Consider the following 23,085-nt stretch of genomic DNA (forward strand, 5'->3'; position numbering starts at 1 on the left):
TGATAATCAAGTTTATGTGTATTTTGGTATACACTGTGGGGTAGACGGGGGCTGTGTGTGTGTATACATCAACACATGCATATAGATGTTTTACATATATAAAAAACATATTTATAACATTTAGCAGTGTAAGGCAAATTGGGCTTCTTTAGGGAGGTTTGGGAGAAGAGATATATAACAAAAGACTTATGCTTGTCTTTGCTACTGAAGGCTATATATTCTTTTAAAATCCTTTATCTCCAGTCTTTCGCAAATATAGAATTGCTTGTTCTTTACCATATCCTGGAAGATTTTAGAAATATTAAAAAACCACAAACACCCAAGCTAAAAATATTTTCGGTCTTTATTTGTTACTGACATTCACTCTTCCCATTCCGACACCTAAGCTTGACCATATGAAGACTTCTGTTAGATCAAAATAGAATAGGTTAGCACTTTTTGGAAGCCATGATGTCATAATTCTTATGTTTCTACACTCATTCTTATCTTTTACAGAGGAAGGGAAGTGAGGAGAGAAAAAAAAATTTAAACAGTAATGAGGCTGGAGAAATGAAACAGCTTTCAGGCATAATGGAAAATGAAAAAAAGGTGCATTGATTTTACTCATTTCTCCTTTCTTCACATGACAACCCTTGAATAAACCTTTCCATCTTATAAAATCACCTTTTTATACTAATGCAGATATGGACACAGAAAAATGTATGCTGCTTGAATGCTGCATTAATTATCTTGGCTGTATTTGTAACTGAATGCTCCTGATGAAAGCCGTGATGTACTTTTGTCTGTATCTCTGTAAAGTTGTTTTCATTTTCTAGTTCTTAAAATGTCTTGCACTATGTGCTCTGGAAAGGCCAGACAAGTATGAAGCACTTTTGGTGGTTTCTAATGACAAAGTCAGCTGATGAAGAAATTTTAAAAGCAGTGAAGGCTTTCAACAATGCAACTATGAGTAAACCCTCTTTTCCAGTTCAAAATATGTTGAAATATACTATCCACTTATAAATTTGGTAATTAAAAAGATTCTTTAAAAATTCATTTTTAAGCTTATGTAGTTTTTCTGCTAATTATACTAAGTCAAATTATAATTTATAATTTATTTGCCTTATTACAACACTTCATTAAAATGTCAGAAGATAGAGTTTCTAGGCAGAGTATTACCCCAAGAACTATGCATGTGGTGTTTTTCGCATATAGAAATAGCTATGGCAGTTCTGTTCTGCAGCATGAATTAACAAAGATTGATTGCAATCTGTTTTTATTAACTCAAGGAAAAAAAGCAGTGTAGTGATATTAAGAAAATTAATTATAACTTTCTAATCTGGTAATTAATGTGCAGCTGGGCATGAGTGCAGTTAGTGCAATTCAGTAATTTGGCAGTCCTGACAAATTATCATCATCCATTTTAAGGTAGACAACTGTTCTTTAATATTAGCTCAGATTTTTATAATCTTTACCATTTCAGAATAGTTTTAACAACTTAGATATTATATAGAGCCTTTTACCATAATAATGTGTGCTGAAGTTCAGTTGTATCTTTCAGAATTGGGGTTCAGTTGTATTTTTTAGAATCCCCTTTTATTCTTTTCCAGTGTTGTGCTGAAGTTTCTTCTGAAGCAGTTGTATAAAACAGTAATTACTGGTAATTGACCTGCATATGTTGAATCATCTTAAAATGCTACCGAGGATTTAATGTATCCTGTAAATTGAGATGATTCCAATTAAATAGAGTTCTTAGGATAATCACTTTCAAAACTAATCAAGTAATATAATAGTGTTACTAAAACTCTTATTGACTTAATTTTGACAAATTAATAAATTTAACTAATGCAGTTACTGTAATGGTCATACTAGTTTGCATTTTTCATAACCTGTCCCTAAATGCTTTTCAGAAACGCAGTAGAAATTACCTAGGTGTATTTAATTAACATGACAAGGTGACTTGAGGGGTGGGGGAGAGAGTATTTGTGCCCTTTTTGCCTTCTTTTTGAGGCGTGAAGGTTATTGTGGATCACCCCATGCTCAGTGCCTCTAGTCTAGTAGGAAATCAAATGGTACTGAACAAAAACTACAACTCAGATCCTAGCAGTGGAATTGATAATAGAAAATGCTCTTTAGCAGACCGCCTGGTTTTGCTACTATCAAATCTAATCTGCTAAAATATTCAGGTGGACAAAGTATTGTAATCTTGTCAATAAGGTTTATATTTAGTCTTATTTTTAACAATTAAAGAGGAAAAAGCACAAAACATCTATAGATCAAATGCTGAAAACTGTCTAAAACCATTCATTATCCTTATATTGTCAGTGAACAGATAGTTAAAACATCTTGCTTTATTTACATAAGACTTGTGGGGAGTTTGCTTGTCTTGTTTTAGGGATTTTGTTGTTACTGTTTAAGTTTTCATTAAGAATGCATTAGAGAAGGTGTTCTAGGAGACCAAAATCCATGAGTTTTCAGTCCAGTGAATCTGTCCTTTCAGTTGTTTTGTGGCACAATTTCAACAAAAGAAAAGATGGACAGCATTTTCCAGAACAGTTTCTTGCCTAGTACTTAAAACACTCTCCAGAAATTTAACAGTCATGGGTTTGAAACTTTTCAGCTGGAGGAGAATTAGACTGAGGTTTTTTACTTCTCAGACATGTGGTTCAACTCCCTTGGTTCTTTCTTCCTTTAAAAGAAAGCATTAGCTAGAGTTTAAATCAGTCTGATCTTACTCATAGGTGAATGGTGGGTATGTTATGCCTAAGGGTTTTTGAATAATTAAGATCAAGGAATCAATATGAGTGTCTTCATTAACAGATTAGTTCAGCTCAGGAGATGAACTTCTGAAGTGTTTCTCCCAGTCTTTCCCCTCTTGCTGTGTTGTGGTTTATGGGATAAACATGAAAGTACCTAAAAGTGGATATTTGCTTGGCACCATTGACCTGCTTGTTCTCAGAACATGTTGGGGTCACAAACTTGGTCTTAGATAGCTAAGCAAAGCAAAGCCTTCTATGTCTTTTGATCCAGCTTTTTGATCTGAGCAAAGCCAGACAAATCAAAGGTTTTGAGCAGAAATGAAAAGATTTGACTGTTCTCTAATAACTAGACATTTGATAACTATTTTCTTTGCAGTTACCACTGTAACACAATTTTCGTGAACATTTCCAGTAATAAAGCTCGGTTTGCACATGGCAAAATAAGAGTAGTTACATGACATGCAGCTGGTTGGAGAAAGATTTTTTTTAAAGTGTCTTATGTATTCTTTGAAGTCATTCTGTGGTGGATTAGGCACTCCAGTACTGTAAATCAGTTTGATCACACTGTAACTTTCAGTTAGATCAGCTGGACTTTTTTTTGTGTTTTCATGTACTACAAGATATTATTACTGACAAAGAGTACGCATTAAAGAATTAGTTTGTAGATATGCAGGATAAAATATAACCTTAAATGATATCCAGTGCTGTAACTCATTCAGCTGTGCTAATAAAATGGATGGTTGTAGAACTGGCATGAGTAGTAAAGACCAAGAGTTCCTCCAAAACCAAATTCGGTCATGTATGTGAATGCCTCAGGGCTTTTTGTAGCTATCTGAAGTTTTTCCTCAAAGCATTAAAAGGTATGGAATGTAAACTGCACAATTTTTCTGTCCAGTTTAGAGAGATAGTTTGACTTTTAATGTATTCTTTCTTTTTTTTTTTTTTTAAGGAAAACTTTTAGCTTTTTTTTTAATCTCTTGATTGCTGATGAATTGCATATACATATAACTTTGAAAACTGATCCTTTGTCATATCTTTGAGTTTCTATTATGATGGCGAACATGATATTCACCTTGAGAAAGAAACTGTAAAAGAAGATGCTAAAGTCTTCCATCAGGAGAAACACAGATTACCAAAGAATCTCTATCTGCTGTTTTCTCTATGCTGTTTTGCAGTGAGTTGATGCTAAAAATCCTGTATGCTTTCAAAATAACTGTTTGTCATTATCATATCAATGTTACGGCTCAGTGAGCATTTGATGCAAGTGTTCCTTTTGCTAGTGTTAGGGTGATTATTTGATGCTGTATAGGCTGACTGCTGTTTTTTCCCTAATATTGCCAAATAATTTGGAATTACTATAGCAGAGATCTAATGCCTGGCAAGTCAACTTTAAGAATGAATAACCCTGTAAGCAATACCTTCATGATCGTGTTCTGCTCTGGCTGACCTTTAACTCATTACAGATTGAATTTTTTAAGGGCAGGGAAGAGTAACAGCTCACTAGCATGTCTTTATGTTGCAGAAAACACTCAACCTGACTTCTTAGTCCAGTGGGCTGGTGTGGACTCTTATCTAAGTGTTGAGTTAGGTGGATGCACCTAGCCAACATCCAAAATAAATTGTGTTCTCGCTTTAATCTCACATTAAAATCTGAGTGTCATTGTTTTTCCTTCTTTTTAATGAGCAGACCTTATTCATTGTAGTACATCATAACCTAACAGAGTAGACTTGGCTTAGAGGATATGGTATAACTGAGTGTAATTTTAAAAGACTTACCAGAATAGTCTGTTGCTCTCTATTAGACAATCTGCTGCTCACCAACAAGCAGTAATAAAACCCCAGCAGTAAATGCCATAGATACATGGATGTCGCTGTAGGAATCCATATAGCAGAGAGTAAAGACAAAATGAGACTTGTATAATGATGAGGTAGTTTGAGACCTATTGAGAAGGAAATAAAAAGAGGCTAGCAAGACATCTGAGTAGTTTGTTCCAGAAATTTGCCTTCATTGGTTTAAACTTCACGTTAAAATGACATTTTTATTGTTATAACACTGACACATCTTTAGGAGGAAGTTAATAGGAGGGACCAGTCTTTCAGCAAGTTAAATGAAAGGCTACTATTTCCAGCTGACACCTGTGAAATTGCTGCTACACTCATTGCAGTACTGCTTAGAGAAATAAATGAGCAAGTACTCATTATAATTGAGCCTTAATGGTATCCATATGCTATATATCTTGTAATGGTGCTCATGTTGTGCAGTTTCTGTTTAGTATAAGAAAACTGAGTATTAGTCAAAGGCCCATTAATGTAAATGTCTTGATTCAATACTTTGCCTTGGAGAGGCTTATGTGTTTTAAATACATGCCAGCAAATTGTGGTTGGTGCAGCAAGTTTGACAGTCTTTCTGGTTGACCTTTCAGGTTGTCCATTTCATGTCATACAGCATCCTCTCTAGGTAATCAAATTTATTGGAGCAAAAAAGATTTTAAAAGTATATAATTTTGATTTTAATTCTTTTCAAATGAATGTTCTAACAGGCATTAGAACATGCAGTCTTTCAGCAATGTCATTTTGCATCATGTCATAATATTCTGCTGAGGCCATAATTAAGCTATTTTTGCTATCTTCTACCAGAATTCTTTTTGTAAATTAATTGAGTTTTGCTTAACTAAGTTTGTCAGCACTCTTTTAATGGCTAATAGCTTTTGAGCCAGTCTTTGAAGGCTTAAATCTGTCGGTTTGGTATTCAGCCTATTGTATGGTTAAAGTTTACTAGCATCTGAGATTTTCATGAGTAGTACTAGTTCACAAGCCTGCTTTTGAGTAAGTAAACTTTAGACAATGGTTCAAACTTGCTTCTTTTTCTCCACTTAATGAAGTCTGAACTGTCCAGCTTTTGCATGATATACTGTTTCTTCTGAATGACATATCACAGACGCTTTGATAAGGCATACCTTAAAAATTTCGAAAAGACTCCTTATGGGCTTTACTTGCTTCCCTCCTCCTGTAATGCACAGGAATGGGATGCTGTAAAATCTTTATTACTATTTTTAAACAAACTTATTTCCTCAAGAATGTATGATTTAGTTTTGTATTGCTTTATCAGATGTTTTTGGGGATGATTCAGGAATGATTTAAACACACAAAATAAGACAGAAATCCTGTCATCAATCCATATGTTTCAATACTGGACATCCAAGTACCTTCTAAGTTATCACAAGTGGATGTCTGTCTAGCCATTTCTTCAGGAACTGCAACATGGGGATTCCTTGCTTTTCCGAGGGAGCTTATTCCAATGCTTCTGTATCTTCACTCTTGAGAGGTTTCTTTGAGCATTGTTGTGTGCACTTTTTATTCTGAAACTTAAATACTTCAGTATTTCGGTGAAAGATTTATCCCCTTTTATGTGTTGGAAGACTTGCTTAATTGACATGCTTAATCAACTGTTGACAAGATGACTCTCCTCTCAATCCTGCCATTTGTGTTCCTGGGAGTTCTTTTTACTCTTCTCTAAGCTTTCTAAATTTTTTCCCTGTCTTTCTTGCAATGTAGTTGACATCTGGTATTGGATGTAGATCAAGGAAGGCCTTTCCGTGAGTGAATAACATAGGCCTTACATCACCTTCATTCCTCAGTTTACATTTAAGTCACATCATGCACCCCATGACATGCCTTGTTTGCATTTCCCCGTATAGCCTGCTCATTTCTAAAATCTTCTTTCCCAGACCTGCTTCTCCAAGCTCATGGGGATGCTTCTGTAGAATATTCTAATCCTAGGTAGTAGTCTCATGGGTACTCCAGAGCTCTTTTCCATACACATTCCATTTTTTTGAGCCAGCAAAATACTTGTCTTCTCAGAGCAGCTCTGGTATTCACTCAGCATTCTGTTTATTTCCCCTCACTCAAGCACAACAGAAAGAGAAAACAAACGTTGGACAGAACTGTGGCATCACTATCACTTTAATGTATTTTTGTATTATTCTATACCATATCAACCCCAAATCTTCGTTCGCGAAGCCTAGCCATGATACCATATCAGTACTTGATTCTCTGATGTGGGAGACTGTTTCCGTATCTCTTGAGCCTCTTTGAAGTAAACAACCAGCTTACTTTTTCCTCTTTTCCCTTTATAATCCTTTGTGATTGTATAGCATTTTGTTTGCAAGCCAGATTAGTTTGTTGTTAATCAGTCATGAATTGTCTAAACATGTCTTGGGTACTTTAGAGGATTAGAGAAAGACCTGTTACTGTCCACAGGGACTGCAGCTGTAGCAGAGATGGTTCTTCATGCTTGCTTGTTAGGGAGGAGAAGAGAGCTTGCATTGTATCCCTGCATTCACCCACACATCACAGAAAATTTGGACTCTGGTTGCTGGCCCTTGAAGACACCCTTTGGAAATCTGCCTACCTGAAAGAGACGGGAGTCAGAAAAGGGAGTCATCTCAATTTTTTTTATTTACTCTGATCATTTTGACTTGGGCCAGGGTGTTGCTCTTAAACTCCAAAATATGTAATATAATGAGACAAGAAATAAATACTTTTAATAAAGTAGACCTATTCTATTTTAAGAGACCTAAAATAGTTTATTTTGATGGCTTTTGAGTTCAAAGCCTCTCTGGTACTAAAAAGACAATTGTGCACCTTACCAAAAGTACTTATTTTGACTGACATTATCTTTCAAAAGTTTCAAATAAGCTAACTAGTATGCCATATCTATCCCGAATATACTCCATTCCAGACACGGAATTGTAGTTGAAGAACAGATATGGTGCTTCTTACATGACAGTCCTTGCAAAATATTCCATGTTATATTATTCCAGTCTACACCAGGAAATACAAAAAAGAAAAAAAGTAAAAAAGGCAGAAAATAAAAAAGCTTAAAATACTGATTCTTGCACTAAAGCCATTAAAAGCAAAGAAAGATTACAAACAACACTTAAAACCTTTGACCAAGTGTTTTGCTGAAATTGGGACAGAAGCCTGATTTTCTTAAATGCTTTATAAAACTATAGCATCATTGTTCTCATTGATAATTTATAAAAGAAAAATAGTAAGGTACTTTCTCTGTGTGCATTGTTTAATATGCAGCAGCTTTTTCAGCATGGTTAATGAAACGTTGTATGTTGGTGCAGGAACAAACAGTACATATACTGTCTCCAGCAGGATTCCAGAAGTGTGGGGGATTTTCTGAGCCTTTTTATTGTTCTATTATTTTAAATAGTAATCCCTTCATCCTGATTTCACTTCATCCTTTATTATATTATTTTCGTTGTATTGATTAAAATCCCATTATTGTTAAGAAAAGCTTATTTGACTACTTCATGCTAAGTCCTTTATTATCTGATAATCTGGTTTACAGAATCCTCCAAGGAATATCTTCAGTGTGGTCATGAGTATTAGTGCATGGATTGTGATTACATTTTAAAGTACTTTTAGAAGAAATGTTTGGTACTTCTCATTTTTCTGCTCTGCCAAGTTAGCAAATGTCCTTCAGCCTTTTGCAGCCCTATTGAATTGTTAGGTAATTCAATGGAAAACTCCTTTCCTTCTTCAGGATATTCACTGAAGTAAAGTCCTTGTATCATAATTTAATACATAGATTCCTGAAAAAAAGATTATGGAACAAAATTACTTTTTGTTTAAAAGAGTCTTGCATAATCTGACTTTACTGAGTTTTCGAGGTAATGTTTGTTCTTTTTTTTTCTTTTTCTTCTCTTTATGGTGAAATCAGACTGTTCTGGGTCATAATTTTTAGTGCAAATCTGGGAATTAAGCTGTATTGTGCTGTGCCTCACCATTTAAGATAATCAGCATCACTGGTTTCTTGTAAATAGCTCATCTATAGTATGAGCAGCAGCTGTGTAAAAAGTATTTGTTGTTTGAAGTAACAGTTGATTGATAGTGAAGTTCGGGGTTTGGTGGAACACAACTGAATAACTGATGATCGAGACTTACCGGAAAAGTGGAATAGGTTTATTTCCTCAGGTGAAAATCAGATGGGTATTAGATTATGTGTCATTCGTCACCTTTTTTTTTTTTTTTGCCTGCTACACAGTAGGAAATATTCTTTATCATATCTTAGTTAATGAATTTGATCATATTTTAGGCATTGGTTTATTTTCCTTGATGACACAAACAATGAGGGATTTGATTCATCTATAAGTATGTGAATCAATAAAATAAAATTTAATGTTTATTGAACAGGGAGCACAAGCATAACATTCAGAATCAGAAACTGATAAATAGCATGTATATCTTCTCTAGCCTAGTGATATGCCTGAAACTAATGTCATTTGAAAAAAATAAGGATGGCTCTTTGTAGTTAAATTGCCTGAATTATACTGAATAATAGGTATCTTCCATAAATCTATAAAGTAGGAAAAAATATGTAAATTGTATGTAAATAAGTACTTTTTTAAAATAATTGATTTCAATCTTGAACTTTATATAGCTAATAGGCATTGAAGGATAAAACTGGGCATAAGTAAATGTGTCATTTGCTGGGGAAAGAAACTAGAAACCGGAGTCCTTCTTTTGCATTGTATTTCCAGAAAGAGAAGCAGGTCTCAGTTCCCAAATCTGAATGGTGTTAGCAGAAATGATTTATACTGTGATACTGGTGTTTCAATCTAGCTGCAGGGTATCCCCATATTCATATTAACTTCTCGTCTCTGCAACAGGTTTAATGACAGTTACAGGATTTTAATGCTCAATCACTGCCTGTTGAAGCCACCAGGAGTCTTTCAGTTGGCTGTGAGTAAGGATCAAGCCCTTAGTGACTGGCACTGAGAAAAACAAATGTTTATCTGATCCTAGAACAAATGGATTTATATGACACAGCAATGTATGGGTAAAGAAGAACAAGGAGATTGAAGCAGACTGGAAAAAGGGGACATTTATACTTTTCTTAAAGCATTTGTCAAAACAGATTATGTCTTTAACAACACTAGTCTGAAAAAGGCTACTTCAGTATTTTTTATGTGGAGAAGCTGTCCCTTTCAGTGAACCAAAATGCCATTTCAGTAGTGTTTCATACAGCTGTCACAGCATCTGTGAAAGCAGATACTGAAGAGAGGTTTCCCTTGACAACAGTGGTGTCTCTGTATTGTACATGTTTAGATTGATACACGTATCTGTAAATGCATATGCAAGTGTAATTTACAGCATTTGTAAGTTAATGTTAATATCAGATGAATATCACAGCTGCAAGTCTTGTGACAAGCCACCCAGTATTTGAAACCACTGTTGATCCAACAGCTTGTATTAGAAGGAGAAATAATTGACTGTCAGTCAGCAAGCCTTCGACGTAGTCTCCTTACAATGAATGGTAGCTATAAAACTGCTTGAAACAGACCTTTGCAACTTGTCAGCCCCTTATTTTTAATAATGGAGCCATGCAGTTAGTGTAATGATTTTGATTCTATGATTCAAATGTTTGATGGCACCGCATGTAATATCGAGCACAAAAAATGTGACTAGATGCTTTGATAGACTTTTTGACTTAAATGACTGTGAACCCATATAAAATATTTTCATGACATGAGAAGCTAATACAAGCTAATTGAGTTCAGAGAAGTAAAAGATTAAACCCGCTTTTTAATTTTATCATCTGATGGTAAGGAATGAATATGAACTGTATAAACAAGGTGATGCTAATATATTTAAAATTACTGAGATTGAGATTAGGACTATTTGGGGTATTGAAAAATTAGTGCTGTGAAATGAAAAAGTGGGAATTAGTGGCTGAGAAGTTTCATATAGCTGTCACTTGCCATCCTTGCTTTGGTCCTTTGAATCTTTACCCTTCCTTATAGGTCCTCATCATACTGCAAAGAGCAAATAATGGGATTTTGTCCCGTCCAGAAGATCAGTTGTGGCTTTCCTTAAAAATGTGACTATTGCTCTTGTGATTGAGAAGCCATTGTTATCACAATATTTCAGTACACTAATATCTTTGATTGGGTTGTGAGTGTCCTCAACCCAAAATGGAGGGGATTGCTGTTGCAGGATCTCCATCATACAAACACGTCTTGCTGCTCTCCACTTGAGGCTGTGTGGAGACAACTCAAAGATCTCCAGTGACTGGCAGTAAAGGGAAGAACATCTGGTAACAAGAAGGTCAACTGGGAGAGGAAGAGGAGAGTTTTGGGGCCAGCAAGAAGAAAAAAAGAAATTATCAAGAGTGCTGAATGCGGTGGCTATTGTGGTTTAAGGCAGCAAGGACTTTTAATGTGAGATGTAAAGTTCTGAAATAAGCTTTAAACTTAAACAGTTAGTTTGTCTTTTAGTATTAAAAGGTATGGAAGAGAGGAAAAGAACATATATAAATAGCATTTCTCACGGACTCTTCCAGAATTCTTAATTATTTTCCTTCGCAGTGGATTTGTTAAGAAGGTGTTTTCCATTGGCTTCTCAGGAGCTAATTTCTCTTGCTTTGGTTTGGGTTTTTTTGGAGTTGGAGAGGCTTGTCGTTTCATTGGGCTTGGTTTTGTGAGTTTTTTGGTTGTCAGTGACACTGAGTTAGACCACTTGCTGCAGTAGGGAATTTAATTCTAATATCACCTTTTACACCATCTCCACTTATTGCTTGGATGGCAGAACTGTGAAATTCCATTCATGACTTTTCATTTCCTGTTATTTTCACTTTTCTTTGGGGACTTGATTAAAAGTAGTCCATGCTAGTATTTATTATTTCTAGCCTTGCTCTGTTGTTTTGTATTCCCTCTTGCTTTTTTAGCCTTTGGAATTGATTAATTAAACCTTAGCGCATAAACTAATAGCATGCTTGAATTGTTTGGTTTATTCATTAGTGTGTTGTGGGAGACATGTAGGTCTGTGCTGTGCTCAGATAACTTTTATCAGAAATAATTATAGTAACAAGTACAGTTTTAGTACATTTTTAGATGGTGACACTGAAAATTACCTTTAAGCACTTGACATGTCTCATAGTGATATTTCAGATCATGTACTGCCTGACTACTAATTGTCTCTCCCTTTCTCATACTCCTCCATGCGGGTGTGTACATGTGAGCTTACTGCTCTGTGGGTTTGCTGCAGAGTGACAATTCCACAAGCTCTGATGCCCCTTTAGAGCACCAGTAACATGAGAAGTGTCAGTAGGCAGACAGCCATAAGGAAAGGGTTGTACAAACCCTGCCTGTAAAATTCTAAAGAAATTCAGCCTTTTTCCACAGAGAAATGTTGCAGGAATTTGATGTAAATAAAGCAGCCCAACAGTCTGAATGGACTGGTAAAAATAAGATACTCTGATTATTTTAAGCATCAATAGACACAGTATCACTAGATCCAGATGTTCAAAAACTGTATATCAGACCGTTAAAGAAGTACCTAATGGAGTCTGGTGGTTTTTGGAGCCCATGGAGGAGGTGATTTATTTTTATTCTCCGCAGCTGTCAGACTTCAGTGTATACAGTGAAGCATGATCTTCCCACAGGCAGTTTCGCTGGCCTTTGCTTATTCTCTGCTGCTCTCCAGAGGCAGATGAGATTGTTTCCTCTTCATCTTGGTTCTCTCTGGCATTTTGTTCTCCACCGGGGTCTTGGCTCCTCCTGCTCGCTGTGCAGCTGTTCCCACTCACTGTGGTGTCCACTCTCTTCAGTGCTTCCCCAGAAGCCATCACCACTGACTTAATCACGAGCAGACACATTTCACCACAGAGAATACTTAGTGAGCATTCATGTACTATGACTTGGACGTGGAGCAGATAGAAGTCTCTTGCCTCCCCTGTGTCCTCCACTGCTGACTGATCCTTCTGGGAGGTGGGAACCTGTCCTGGCATAGGCCATAGCACACGTTGGTATTGGAAATCCTGTACTTCATGCATCTTCTGCTCAATTTCTGGTTTTACATTAATAGTGCTCTTCAGTCTCTGTTGCTGTTCTGTCCAGTTTCAAGAGAAATTGCCTGTCAGATGGTCACCTCGATGAAGATCAGCCCACTGGATAGCATCCTGTGATTGTTGAACATTTTAAACTTTTGCCTGCAAGTACCTTAAGGAAAAGTAGGACAGCTTTAGAGGTGCTGGGTAGGTTTCCTTATAGAGGTAAAAGGCAAAACTGCTGGGAAGAAGGTAACTTTTGTTTTTGAAAAATGTAACCACAAACATTGCAACTGATGTGCCAAGGTAGTGTAGGGTATCTGAAACAACTGTTAATTTTCAAGAACCACAAAACTATTATTATTGGTCCCATCTTCCTAAAATTGACAAGGGGAGCAAGGAGACTGTTTCTTCTTCTCCTGCCCTGTTAACAGGTGAACTTCAGGGAGAAAAGCAGAGATCTTGTTTCAAATTAGTATCTTTTTGGAGCTCTGCTTGTAGTTTCTCAAAAAATGAACAGTTAGCCATAGTAATCTGACTTTTCTACTCTTCTTTCCAGGCAGATGATGATGTGCATGTGCCTCCAATACAAATAGATACATCTCCTGCATTGCCAGCACTGAAGTGGCCAGGAGATGAGCATAATATTAATGCTGACACTGCATATGACTAGGCAAATAGACAAAATTAATGTTCTCAAACTAAAAGCTCTTGAGGCTATACCTCTTCATTATATCACTTGTTACAGTAAAAAACATTTGTGTTTTGTGTGACATTACAGCATAGAAATTTTTTTATTCCCTGTCGTACCACAAAATTGAGTAACCACTTTCGTTAGTCTTCCTATTGCGGTTGCTGATGGTACTAATTCATGTCTACCATGTCCTGCTAAGTCAGCATCCCTAGAAATCACCTCGCCAGGTGACAGCTGATATTAGTCAGTCTTCAGAGAGAGCAGCTCAGTTGAGCAGGAAACTGCCAGCTGAGCAGTGGTTAGGCAAGGGCAGTAGTTACACATTCATTGTTACAGCTGAAAAACTAACCAGCTGTTAGAGTTTGCCTAACAATCCACCTTTCAAAGAGGAATAAAACAGATATCAAAAACTACCACATAGGCTAGGTAGCTGATTTTCAGTTTCTTTTTCAGCTGTCTCCGGGTGTCAGAATGATGAGTGAGAGGTGATTAAACAGATTATAATCATTTTCCTGTCTCAGAAAAGGGATACGGTGGACAAGTCAGAGCTCCAGCAGGAGTCTGGGTGCCTTAGGTGATGCTGGGACCACTTAGGCCTGCAAAAAGTTAACTGCCATTTACTGGAAGTTGGACAGGAAGGTGTTTCACACTTGCTATTGGGGCTAGAAATACACAGCTACTGTGCTAGTCCTGTCATGGGTTCCCCCATTTGACCCTACCCTGACAGCTCCTGCATGAGACTGGAGTGGAAGAGTTGAGTGCCAGTGGTGTGCACAAACATGGGATTTCAGTTCCTGTCTTTCTTCTGTCAAACAGGAGTATGGATGGTTTGCCAGGTATGGTGAAAACAAAAACAAATATCTTTGAAGTGTTAACAAATAAATCACTGGTTTCAGTGTTTGTGAAGACAAGCCCTTACACCAAGATCCCATATGTTGTACTCTTGAGGATGGGGGTGAAAGAGGTAAATTTAAAAAAAAAATCTTTTGAGCATGTAATGTATCAAATATAGTAGTTAAAACTTTAGCAAGCATTACCTGTGTACTCCGTGGTTGGTTGTTTTTTTCTTTTGCTTTAAAAGTACAAGCCTCTAATTAAAAAATTTCTTTCTTCATCACAATTTCTTAATAAATTAAATCATACACCATAATTTATTAGCATTGTTAGTCAGCTGCAGTACTGAAAGTAGAAAGATGTAGCCCAGGAGTTTAAAGGGAATCTCTTCTAAAAAGTATTAGCAGCAGATCATCCTTTAGGTTCCCCAGTGTGGTCTATGATATTGGATTTAGTAAGTTGTTAGGGAGGAATGTGTGTCTAATGATCAATGTTGATTTCTGGGAAAAGAAGAAGCTGCTCTTTTTTTTTTTTTTTTTTTTGGTGACACATTGACAAATGGTTCCATTCAGGGCAAACCAAAAAATCATTCTTATGAAAGCATTTTCAGATGTGGCAATCTTAAATAATTTATGAAACAGATATTTTATGAAAATGGCCTCTGAGACTCATCCTTTTGGCTGCCATTTGACTCCTTGAGCTAGGGGATCACAGTATCACAGAATTACAAAATGGGTCAGGTTCAAAGGAACCACAGTGGGTCATCTGGTCCAACCTCCCTGCTCAAGTAGGGTCACCCTAGAGCACTCCTAGAGTATGCCACTATAGTATCCATGAAATATTTTTTCCCCATTATTTGCTTATTTTTATGTTGAGGTGTGTGTCACAAAGTATATTTAGAACATATTAATTTTTTGATTGTGAGTTTGCTCCTTTGCCTAGGAAATGCTGAAAGCAATTAAGTTTTATTTAGCGTTTTGATGTATTTTCTGCCATCTATGGTTCTATACCAACTTATTTTTTAAATATATTTTGCTTGAAATGACAAATAGATACTGACCTCTCTTCATCTGTTCTAAGGAGACTGAGTTGACTTAATTAAATTAAAATATTATGAAAGACTAGTAGAGGCAGAAAAGAAATAGACTGAAGACTGGCAATGTATAGACTGAAGGCTTTTGCAATGTATAAACACTTTATTAGAAATGCTGTGACTGAGCATTGCGTAGTTATACTGAGTTTTTGTAAAAGGAAGACATAGGAATAATGAGCAATTCTGCCAAAGTGGAACAGACCTTAAAATCATCTAGTTCCAACTGCCCTGCCATGGGCAGGGACATCTCCCATTAGAATGGGAAAGAAAACAATAAATTGAGAGAAATTTTGGACATAATACATTGCGTTAACTTATTTATTTTACTAATTCACAATATGCGGCACTGGCTGTATGACTTTGCTTGACTAGGTATAGAAGATTCATGGACCTTGAGATATCCTTTTCATGGCACACTACTGCAGAAAGGTTTTCTGTATTTGTTTTTGCAGTTTAACCTGCTAAAACTTATCTTGCAGTATTTTATAAAAATGTCATGCAAATGTGGCCAGTACCAAAAAAAATCACTAAAGATAAATTATGAGCTAGGAAAAACCTTCTTTTTTTATAATAAAAGAATTAAAAATATAATATTATAGAGTTTTTATCTCCAGTCCTTCTTTTCGTTATATATATAAGCCTGTAGAGAGTTAAAAAATTCATCTGGTACCTGTGGAACTAATTGAAATTTTGAGATTTGGGCACCTGGCAAGGGGTAACTGTAGAAGACTGGTCTCCCTGGGTTTACTCTGTAACGGGAAAGACTCCATCTTCAGCTTAATCTCCTCTGTGAGGTGATTTAATTCTGTTATCTCCCTGTACTGATTATCAGGGGAGTCCCAAAGAGATTAATTTCTGTGAGTTACCCTTGCTGGAGTTACTTGTGCTCTTGCATTTCTCCACCTTCTTTCATGGTTAGGCCTGTAGCTGGCACACAGAGTCTGTCTGCTGAATTACAGTTTGGTATTTGAGTTGTGCAGCCAAATCACATGTGGTCGTAATTTTAAGACTAAAACATGGAAAAGTGATCATATTATGCTTTCAAAATTGTCTGAGGACCACAGGCTTCCTTTGGGGAAAAAAGCAGGGGATGATGTTGTTTTTTCACAGAAAACCTGATAATTCTACTTTATTTCTGTTTTCAAGGCATGTATGCTTGGGGATTGAGACTTGAGTCTCAAGGAGACGCATGAAGTGCATCCTGGGAGAGGGCAGAAAGATAAAAATAGCTGCAGGAAAGTTTTTGTGTCCTTTGCATCACTCTCTGCTTATTTCTTGACCTCCTTTTCAGAAGGTTCCTCTCCCTCCTGGGTCTGAGTGATGGCTGGTGGTGAGGACTGAGGCAGGTGAGCCAGGATCTGCAGACTGGGCTGGGCAGCACTCCACTCCTGTGGGTTGCTGTTAAAACAGGATTAAGCCCAACCAATTCCAGTCATAAGTTTGTATTCTCTGGGCAGATTCCCATTATCCCCTCAACACTGCAGGCACAACCTGTGTGCTCCACTTTGAGTCCCAGCTCTGGTGAATTTCAGTGGATCCTTCGCAGCGCCATCTTCTCATTTCTCTCTTGTAGCGTTCTGTATTTTCACCCACCATCATAGTTGGGGTAGTTCTGTAAAAAAAAACCAGCATTAGTAAAGTCCAAAGGGGCTATTGGGAGTTATTTTCATACTTAATCCTAAAACCTTTCACAGCAGTGGCACTTGAACACTTTACGTTGTTACTGCTGTTATCTCTTTTATTCTGGCCTTTCAGTTTTTCACTGGCTAAGTCTGCAGGAGGATACTGACTATTCGGTTGTACTTATGTATTTTGCATTAAATATTGAAATTCTGACTTCTTGCTCTGCCTCCAGCTTGTGGAGTTGTCCTAACATTCTCCAGGAAAGGTTGGGGTATAATAAACAAGCTGTCTGTAGAGACAAACAGTTCTTCTCATTGGTGACAAGAATTTTGATAAGTGTTTTGACCCTTTGAAGTATTTGTGTGGTTTCCCTGAGGATTTGCTTTTCCTTTCAGTTGAAATTCAGCTGCTGCTTTATATATATTAGGGATGTGCTGTAATTTTTAAAAAATCTTTTCAATATTGTTGTGCCTCTGAATTTCAGTAATTTTAAAAAAGCAACCTTTGAATATTTATGTTTCCTCTATGGTTCCCTCTCTTGGTACACTCTGTATGTTTTAGAAGAGACACTGATCTCATACATTCTGTTCTTAGGTGCAGAAGGACCAACAGCGGTCTACTGGAAAAATACTGAGTTGGGTTAGCAGCAACCCGGGTCAGTCAGGCTCATTTCCTGAGAATGAATGACAATAGAATTACAAACACTGGTTTTCAGGTTCTGTGGCACTCAGTGTTCAGAAACAAAATTTATAAAATAAATGATAAATGTTATAAACCAGTGATGATCCTACTTTAATACGCTTCTCTGATCTAGATCCTCACTTCAAACTTCACTTACTTACATATTACTAATTATAATCAGTCCTAAAGCTCTATGAATATGTTACTGAAAATTATGTGTTTTAAGCAGTATAAAAAGTATGATTTAAGACACAGCGATTTGAGATACATTAAAATAGTGCCCTGTAAACTGAACTTATTTCAGTAGTGGTCTGGATCTTCAAAGAAGTTTGAGTAGTGTGTCCCCTTCCTTCGTTCCTGAAGTGTAGAAGTTTTGTTTCTGACTCTGGTGTTAGTATATAACTGACACTTAGTATAGGTTCTAGTCAGTATCAACACAGTAGAATTGAAAAATGCAGTGGCAAAGTAAATTACAAAAGGAAAGCAAGATAAAGGAATGCAGCTAATAGAAAGGGTATCATACCTAGCCCCCTTTGTTGTCATTCCATCTCTTTCTGAAAAGTGCATTTGTCAGCTTACAAGACATTTAGGACATTAAACGATTTTGGAAGAATAACTGAGTGAAAATAAGATGCAAATAGTTTTCAGTGCTTTACAGATTTTGCTTTGATTGGGAGGAGTAATCTACACATAAGTTTGTGCATCTGAGAGTAATAAGCCACCTTTAGAAAAATCCCCCAAATACCCTGATCATTTTTTGGGTTCAGATTGCTGCTGTAATTTCTTGGAAAGAAATTGCCCTTGGAAGAAAAACTGTAGGAACTTGCAGTGTTACATAGGTTTGCTAAAACTTGGGACTAGAAACAAAACCTTTCACCAGAGCCTCAGGCTTGCATCTCAAGACTTCAGGAAGATAGTGCATAACTTCATAACTGAAGAGTAACAAGATACCCAGCATTGATTTTATGGCCAAAGAGTAAATAGATACTTCTTTAATTTTACTTTTTAAAATTATGTTCTGTTTAAAAGTATACAGTATTTAGAATTATTTTTGAGGGGAAGAAGGGGTTGTTTACTGGTGAATAAAGAGCACCTACTTCTTTTTTTCTTTTTTAAGCCAAGAGACTGTTAAACAAAAGTCCAAGTCTACTTTCCCGGTCAAAAATGTCTCGCATTCTGTACGTCGAAAGCTGTGTTGAGTATCTCCTGGGCTCTAGTAATGTCTCTTCAGGAGCTGGCTGTCTACATAGTGCACACTGGACTATCATCTTAAAATAAGGATGGAGTTAAATGGAATCAGAAGCAATACTGTGGCTGTTCCAGTTAGTGTGAGGGAATATGGAAAACTCACCTGTTCCATTGCTCCCAAAGATTAAATGTATGCTATGAAGATTGACCAGAGGGCTGGAGCACCCCTCCTATGAAGACAGGCTGAGAGAGTTGGGGCTGTTCAACCTGGAGAAGGCCCAGGGGAGACCTTACGGGAGCCTTCCAGTACTTAAAGGGTGCCTGCAAGAGAGCCTTGTAGAAAGAGACTTTTTACAAGGACATGTAGTGATAGGACAAAGGGAGATGGATTTAAACTGAAAGAGGATAGGTTTAGAGTAGATACTAAGAAGAAATTCTTTACTGTAAGTGTGGGGAGGCACTGGAACTGGTTACCCAGAGAAGCTGTGGATGCCCCATCCCTGGAAGTGTTCGAGGCCAGGTTAGATGTGGCTCTGAGCAACCTGGTCTACTGGGAGGTGTCCCTGCCCATGGCAGAGGGTTTGGAAGTAGGTGATCTTTAAGGTGCCCTCCAACCCAAACCATTCTATGATATGAGAGAATACCAGACATCCATAGCAGAGGGTTGTATGAAAAATGGTTAAGGGACTGCAGTGCAATTCTTTGGTTCTACCACTTATTGAAATGAGCTTGTCAGTTTTGACAGAGCTCTCATTTGAGACTAAACCAACAGACAGCCTCATTATTTTTCAGATTTGCCAGAAATACATTCATGCCTTTTTTTTTCCTAAGCAGCTGCCCTAACTGAAAAAAAATGAAACTACATTAAATAGTACAAAAATGCAACATAGATGTTTATTTCTACTTTTTTTTTCTTCTATTAAGAGTAAAGAATGTGAATTTGTAATTTTCAAGTCATCTTAAAACAAGAAGAGGCTTCCACTCATGGTAAAACACATTGCTGCATGCAGAAAAGCTCTTGACAGCCATGCTTGGAAATTTTTCTGATTAACAAAACACACTACATCAAAATGTTCTGACAGGTTGTTTTGATATCAGCAGACATTGGGGTGAAGTGCAAGTAAGGACTGTTAACATTTTCTGTCACTTTTGTTTGATGCTTTGCTGTAGGAACAGCTCAATGTGTCCACTTTGAGATTTACTAAGGAACTTAATAGAAAAAAACAAGAGGGCTTTTTCCAGATGTATCATAACACAGTAACTTTTCAAAACCCTGAAATATTTCAATTTTGTTTTTTCCCCCCTGGTGAGCTTTATTTACCAGTAGTATCTTATATCAGCTCTTACAATCTCAGTGTTTTGGAAACAAGCTAAAATGTTTTCCTCTAGAAGTCAGCAGTTAGAACCTGAGAACTTGGGTGTGTCCTAGATATGATACCTGTTCTTGGGTGAATAACCAGTCTGTAGCTGTAAGTTCTTCAGACTATAGAGAAGAGATTTCCACATATGTTGTCTGCTGTACTCACCTTGATCCTATTTTCTGTCGTGTCTGATGGTTTTATGTTACCGTTCAGAAAAATTCTAAGCCACAGTAGATTGAAGTGCAGACAGCTTGTAAACCAGATGGGGTTTTCTCTTCACTTTCTCTTTTAATCCAATGTAAAAAGCACTCTAATCTTTGTAAGATAGCTCTTAAAATGAGATATTTAGGTCCCATAAAACTTGTTTTCTGTTTTGGTCACACAAATACCATATCAAAATTGCATTGTGTGCATCTTTGCAGTACCCTGATTTCATTGTGTCATTGATTTTTGTCTGCAGCTATGAAGATTAGAAACATTTTTATTCTTTGGATTTTTGAGCAATCATTTGCATTCTAGGACTTCAATGTGCCCCAGCCTCCTGTACCTTTATGGTCAGCCAGGGGAGCCTCATCTGATCTCTTTCCTTTGTGCTCTCCATTTGTAGCCTTTTCTCTGCTTTTAAAGTTTAATGACTTCGTGTTATTTTGCATGTCTGGCAAAAGTCTCAAAATAATGTGTTAATATAGCTAGTAGGGAAATTAATTTGATGGAGTCTTAATTTCCTTGTATTAGATAAACTTCAGCTATAGATGACCTTTTGAAAAAGAGATTTTAATATAACTGAGGACTTCCATCTTGATGAACTGAAGATGAGGTTTCTTGGGTTTTTTGCTTTGTTTTGTGGGGTTTTTTTCATAATATGGTCACATTTTAACGGAGAAGAATACCCTATTTTCATGGTTATGCAACTGCTAATTGATGACTGTAATGGCTGTTAATGTGTAAAAGTAAAATTAAAATTTTATTTATATATGTATATGTGTTTAATGCTGTTTACAACTTGCAAATAAGGAAGGCATTCCAGTATCTAGTAAGTGTATTTATATCTAACATTCATGCTAATAATATGCCACCTAGATACTCCAGAAAGTTGCCTAATTTTTCTCTAATTTCAGGGGTTTTTTCTGAATATTGCTGCTGGAAATTTCAAGGCAAAAAAGAAAACCATCTTTTTGTAATGAAACTTTAGTAGATTTTTGTCCCGAGTCTCAACCAGCATTAGTTTCTGGTGGGGATTTAGCAATAAATGTGCTTTTCTCTACTCTCAGCACAAATCCTGAGATTAACTTTGCTGTGAAGTATCTTCAGGTCTTAATGAAAACTGAAGTTACTCATCCTAGTAAGAGTGCCCAGAGAGACAATGCCTCCATATCCTACCCTATTAAATTCTCACATATTAAGAAGGATATACTGCTTGCAGTACTTTTAACTTAAAGCCTATCCTGTATATATGCATTATTTTAAATTAATATACAATTGTACTGTGGAAATAGGAGTTAGAATTGGAGAGTGTTGTGCTAAATACAGGGGAAAACAAGTGAAGTATGAGAATGTTTTCTCATAGTGTTTTTTAATGTCTTTAAACGTGATATCATGCAATGAAACAGTTACAGTGAGAAGTGTAATGGAGCTATTCATGAGCTAAAGGATTGGGTTGTTGCAAGAAGCAATTTTAGTAGCCTAAGCAGAACTAGACTGAGGTAATTTAAGGCCCTTTGGTGAAGTCATGGAAGGCTGCTGAAGCATGGCTCCTTACATATATATTAAATACATTTTAAATTAATTGTCTTCTCATGATAACAGCATAGCTACTGCCTGGTTTTTTTTATTAGCATTGCTTTATAGATGCTTTGTGGTTATTTTCTGTCTTTCTCTTCCCCCCATCTTAGTGGAATCGGTCGAAATTGGCCATGGGCCTCTGGCGGAAGCAGCATTTTGGCAGAATTTGGGACTTTGCATCTGGAGTTTGTGCATTTGAGCCACCTGTCTGGAAACCCTGTCTTTGCTGAAAAGGTTAGACTTCTCAGTCAAAATCATGTTGTAAAAATCACATATTGGGAGACTAATATCAGTGGGGAGAGATTTGGATTTTCCTCAGTTGTAAGCATTTGTCGCATTTTCCCAAATCACATTGGCATGTTTTTGTATTAAAAAGTCAAAAATCCCTTCCAAAATTATTCTGATGCATATTCTTGTATGTGGCCTCATAAAACACATAATTTCTGTTTATGTTCTTAATTACTATCACATTAAACAATCAGACTGTAGACCTTTCTTTAGTTCTTCAGCTGAATGAGGTGTAAACAAATACTGACATTATATTGGGGATAATAACTGATGTCTAGAGAAAGCAAAGCACCATGGTGATTTCAACAAGTTTATTCTTCAAAATGCTGTATAATATCACTGCTGTCAGCGAGGTCATATAGCGCTTCCATTGCACTGACCTATAAGAAATACACTTCGAACTTTGTTTTGTCAAACAACTAATTCTTCCAAAATTTGACAACATTTTATCATACTTTTTATTTACATGAGCCATGGAAAGCAGCTCCTCCTGCCCTTAATTCCCACCTAAACAATTTTGCTTTGCTTTTGGGTGTATAAATAACCAGCAAGTCCTGTTCTTTATAATACACTGATTCATTTATCTTCTTTTTTTTTTTTTTTTGTTTAAACTTACACTTGCTTTGGTTTTGTATTCTTACTGCAGCTGCCACATGTTAGCTAAAACTGATATTATCAATTTAATAATCTAGCTAATAACAAGACTCCAAATGTATAGCAGTAGGTCTAAAAGCAGTGGTCAAATCTAAAATTATTACTGGATAAGGACTGAATGGCTTTGCTGCAATACTGTTGTTGGCATTGGAATAAATTTTGTGAAGCAAATTCCTAGAAATTTTCATGTATTTAGGGGTGAATTTAAAGACAATTTCTCTTAAAGAAATCTAATCTGCAGGGGATATATGGGAAGGGGGTGGCAGCACTGAGGAATAGCCAGAAACAAATTTACTACATAAGTTAAT

General features: G+C 36.5%; 1 protein-coding gene across 1 annotated transcript in view; it reads left to right on the forward strand.

Annotated features, from left to right (window-relative positions):
• Window positions 1-23,085, forward strand: part of MAN1A1 (mannosidase alpha class 1A member 1) — a 147,771-nt gene that overhangs the window by 93,489 nt on the left and 31,197 nt on the right. The window contains exon 6 of the mRNA XM_064649663.1: window positions 21,946-22,069. Within this exon, the coding sequence (XP_064505733.1) occupies window positions 21,946-22,069 (124 nt within the window). The remainder of the gene's footprint in view (window positions 1-21,945; window positions 22,070-23,085) is intronic.

The sequence above is a fragment of the Pseudopipra pipra genome, chromosome 3, assembly GCF_036250125.1.
Source record: "Pseudopipra pipra isolate bDixPip1 chromosome 3, bDixPip1.hap1, whole genome shotgun sequence".
Lineage (NCBI taxonomy): Eukaryota > Metazoa > Chordata > Aves > Passeriformes > Pipridae > Pseudopipra > Pseudopipra pipra.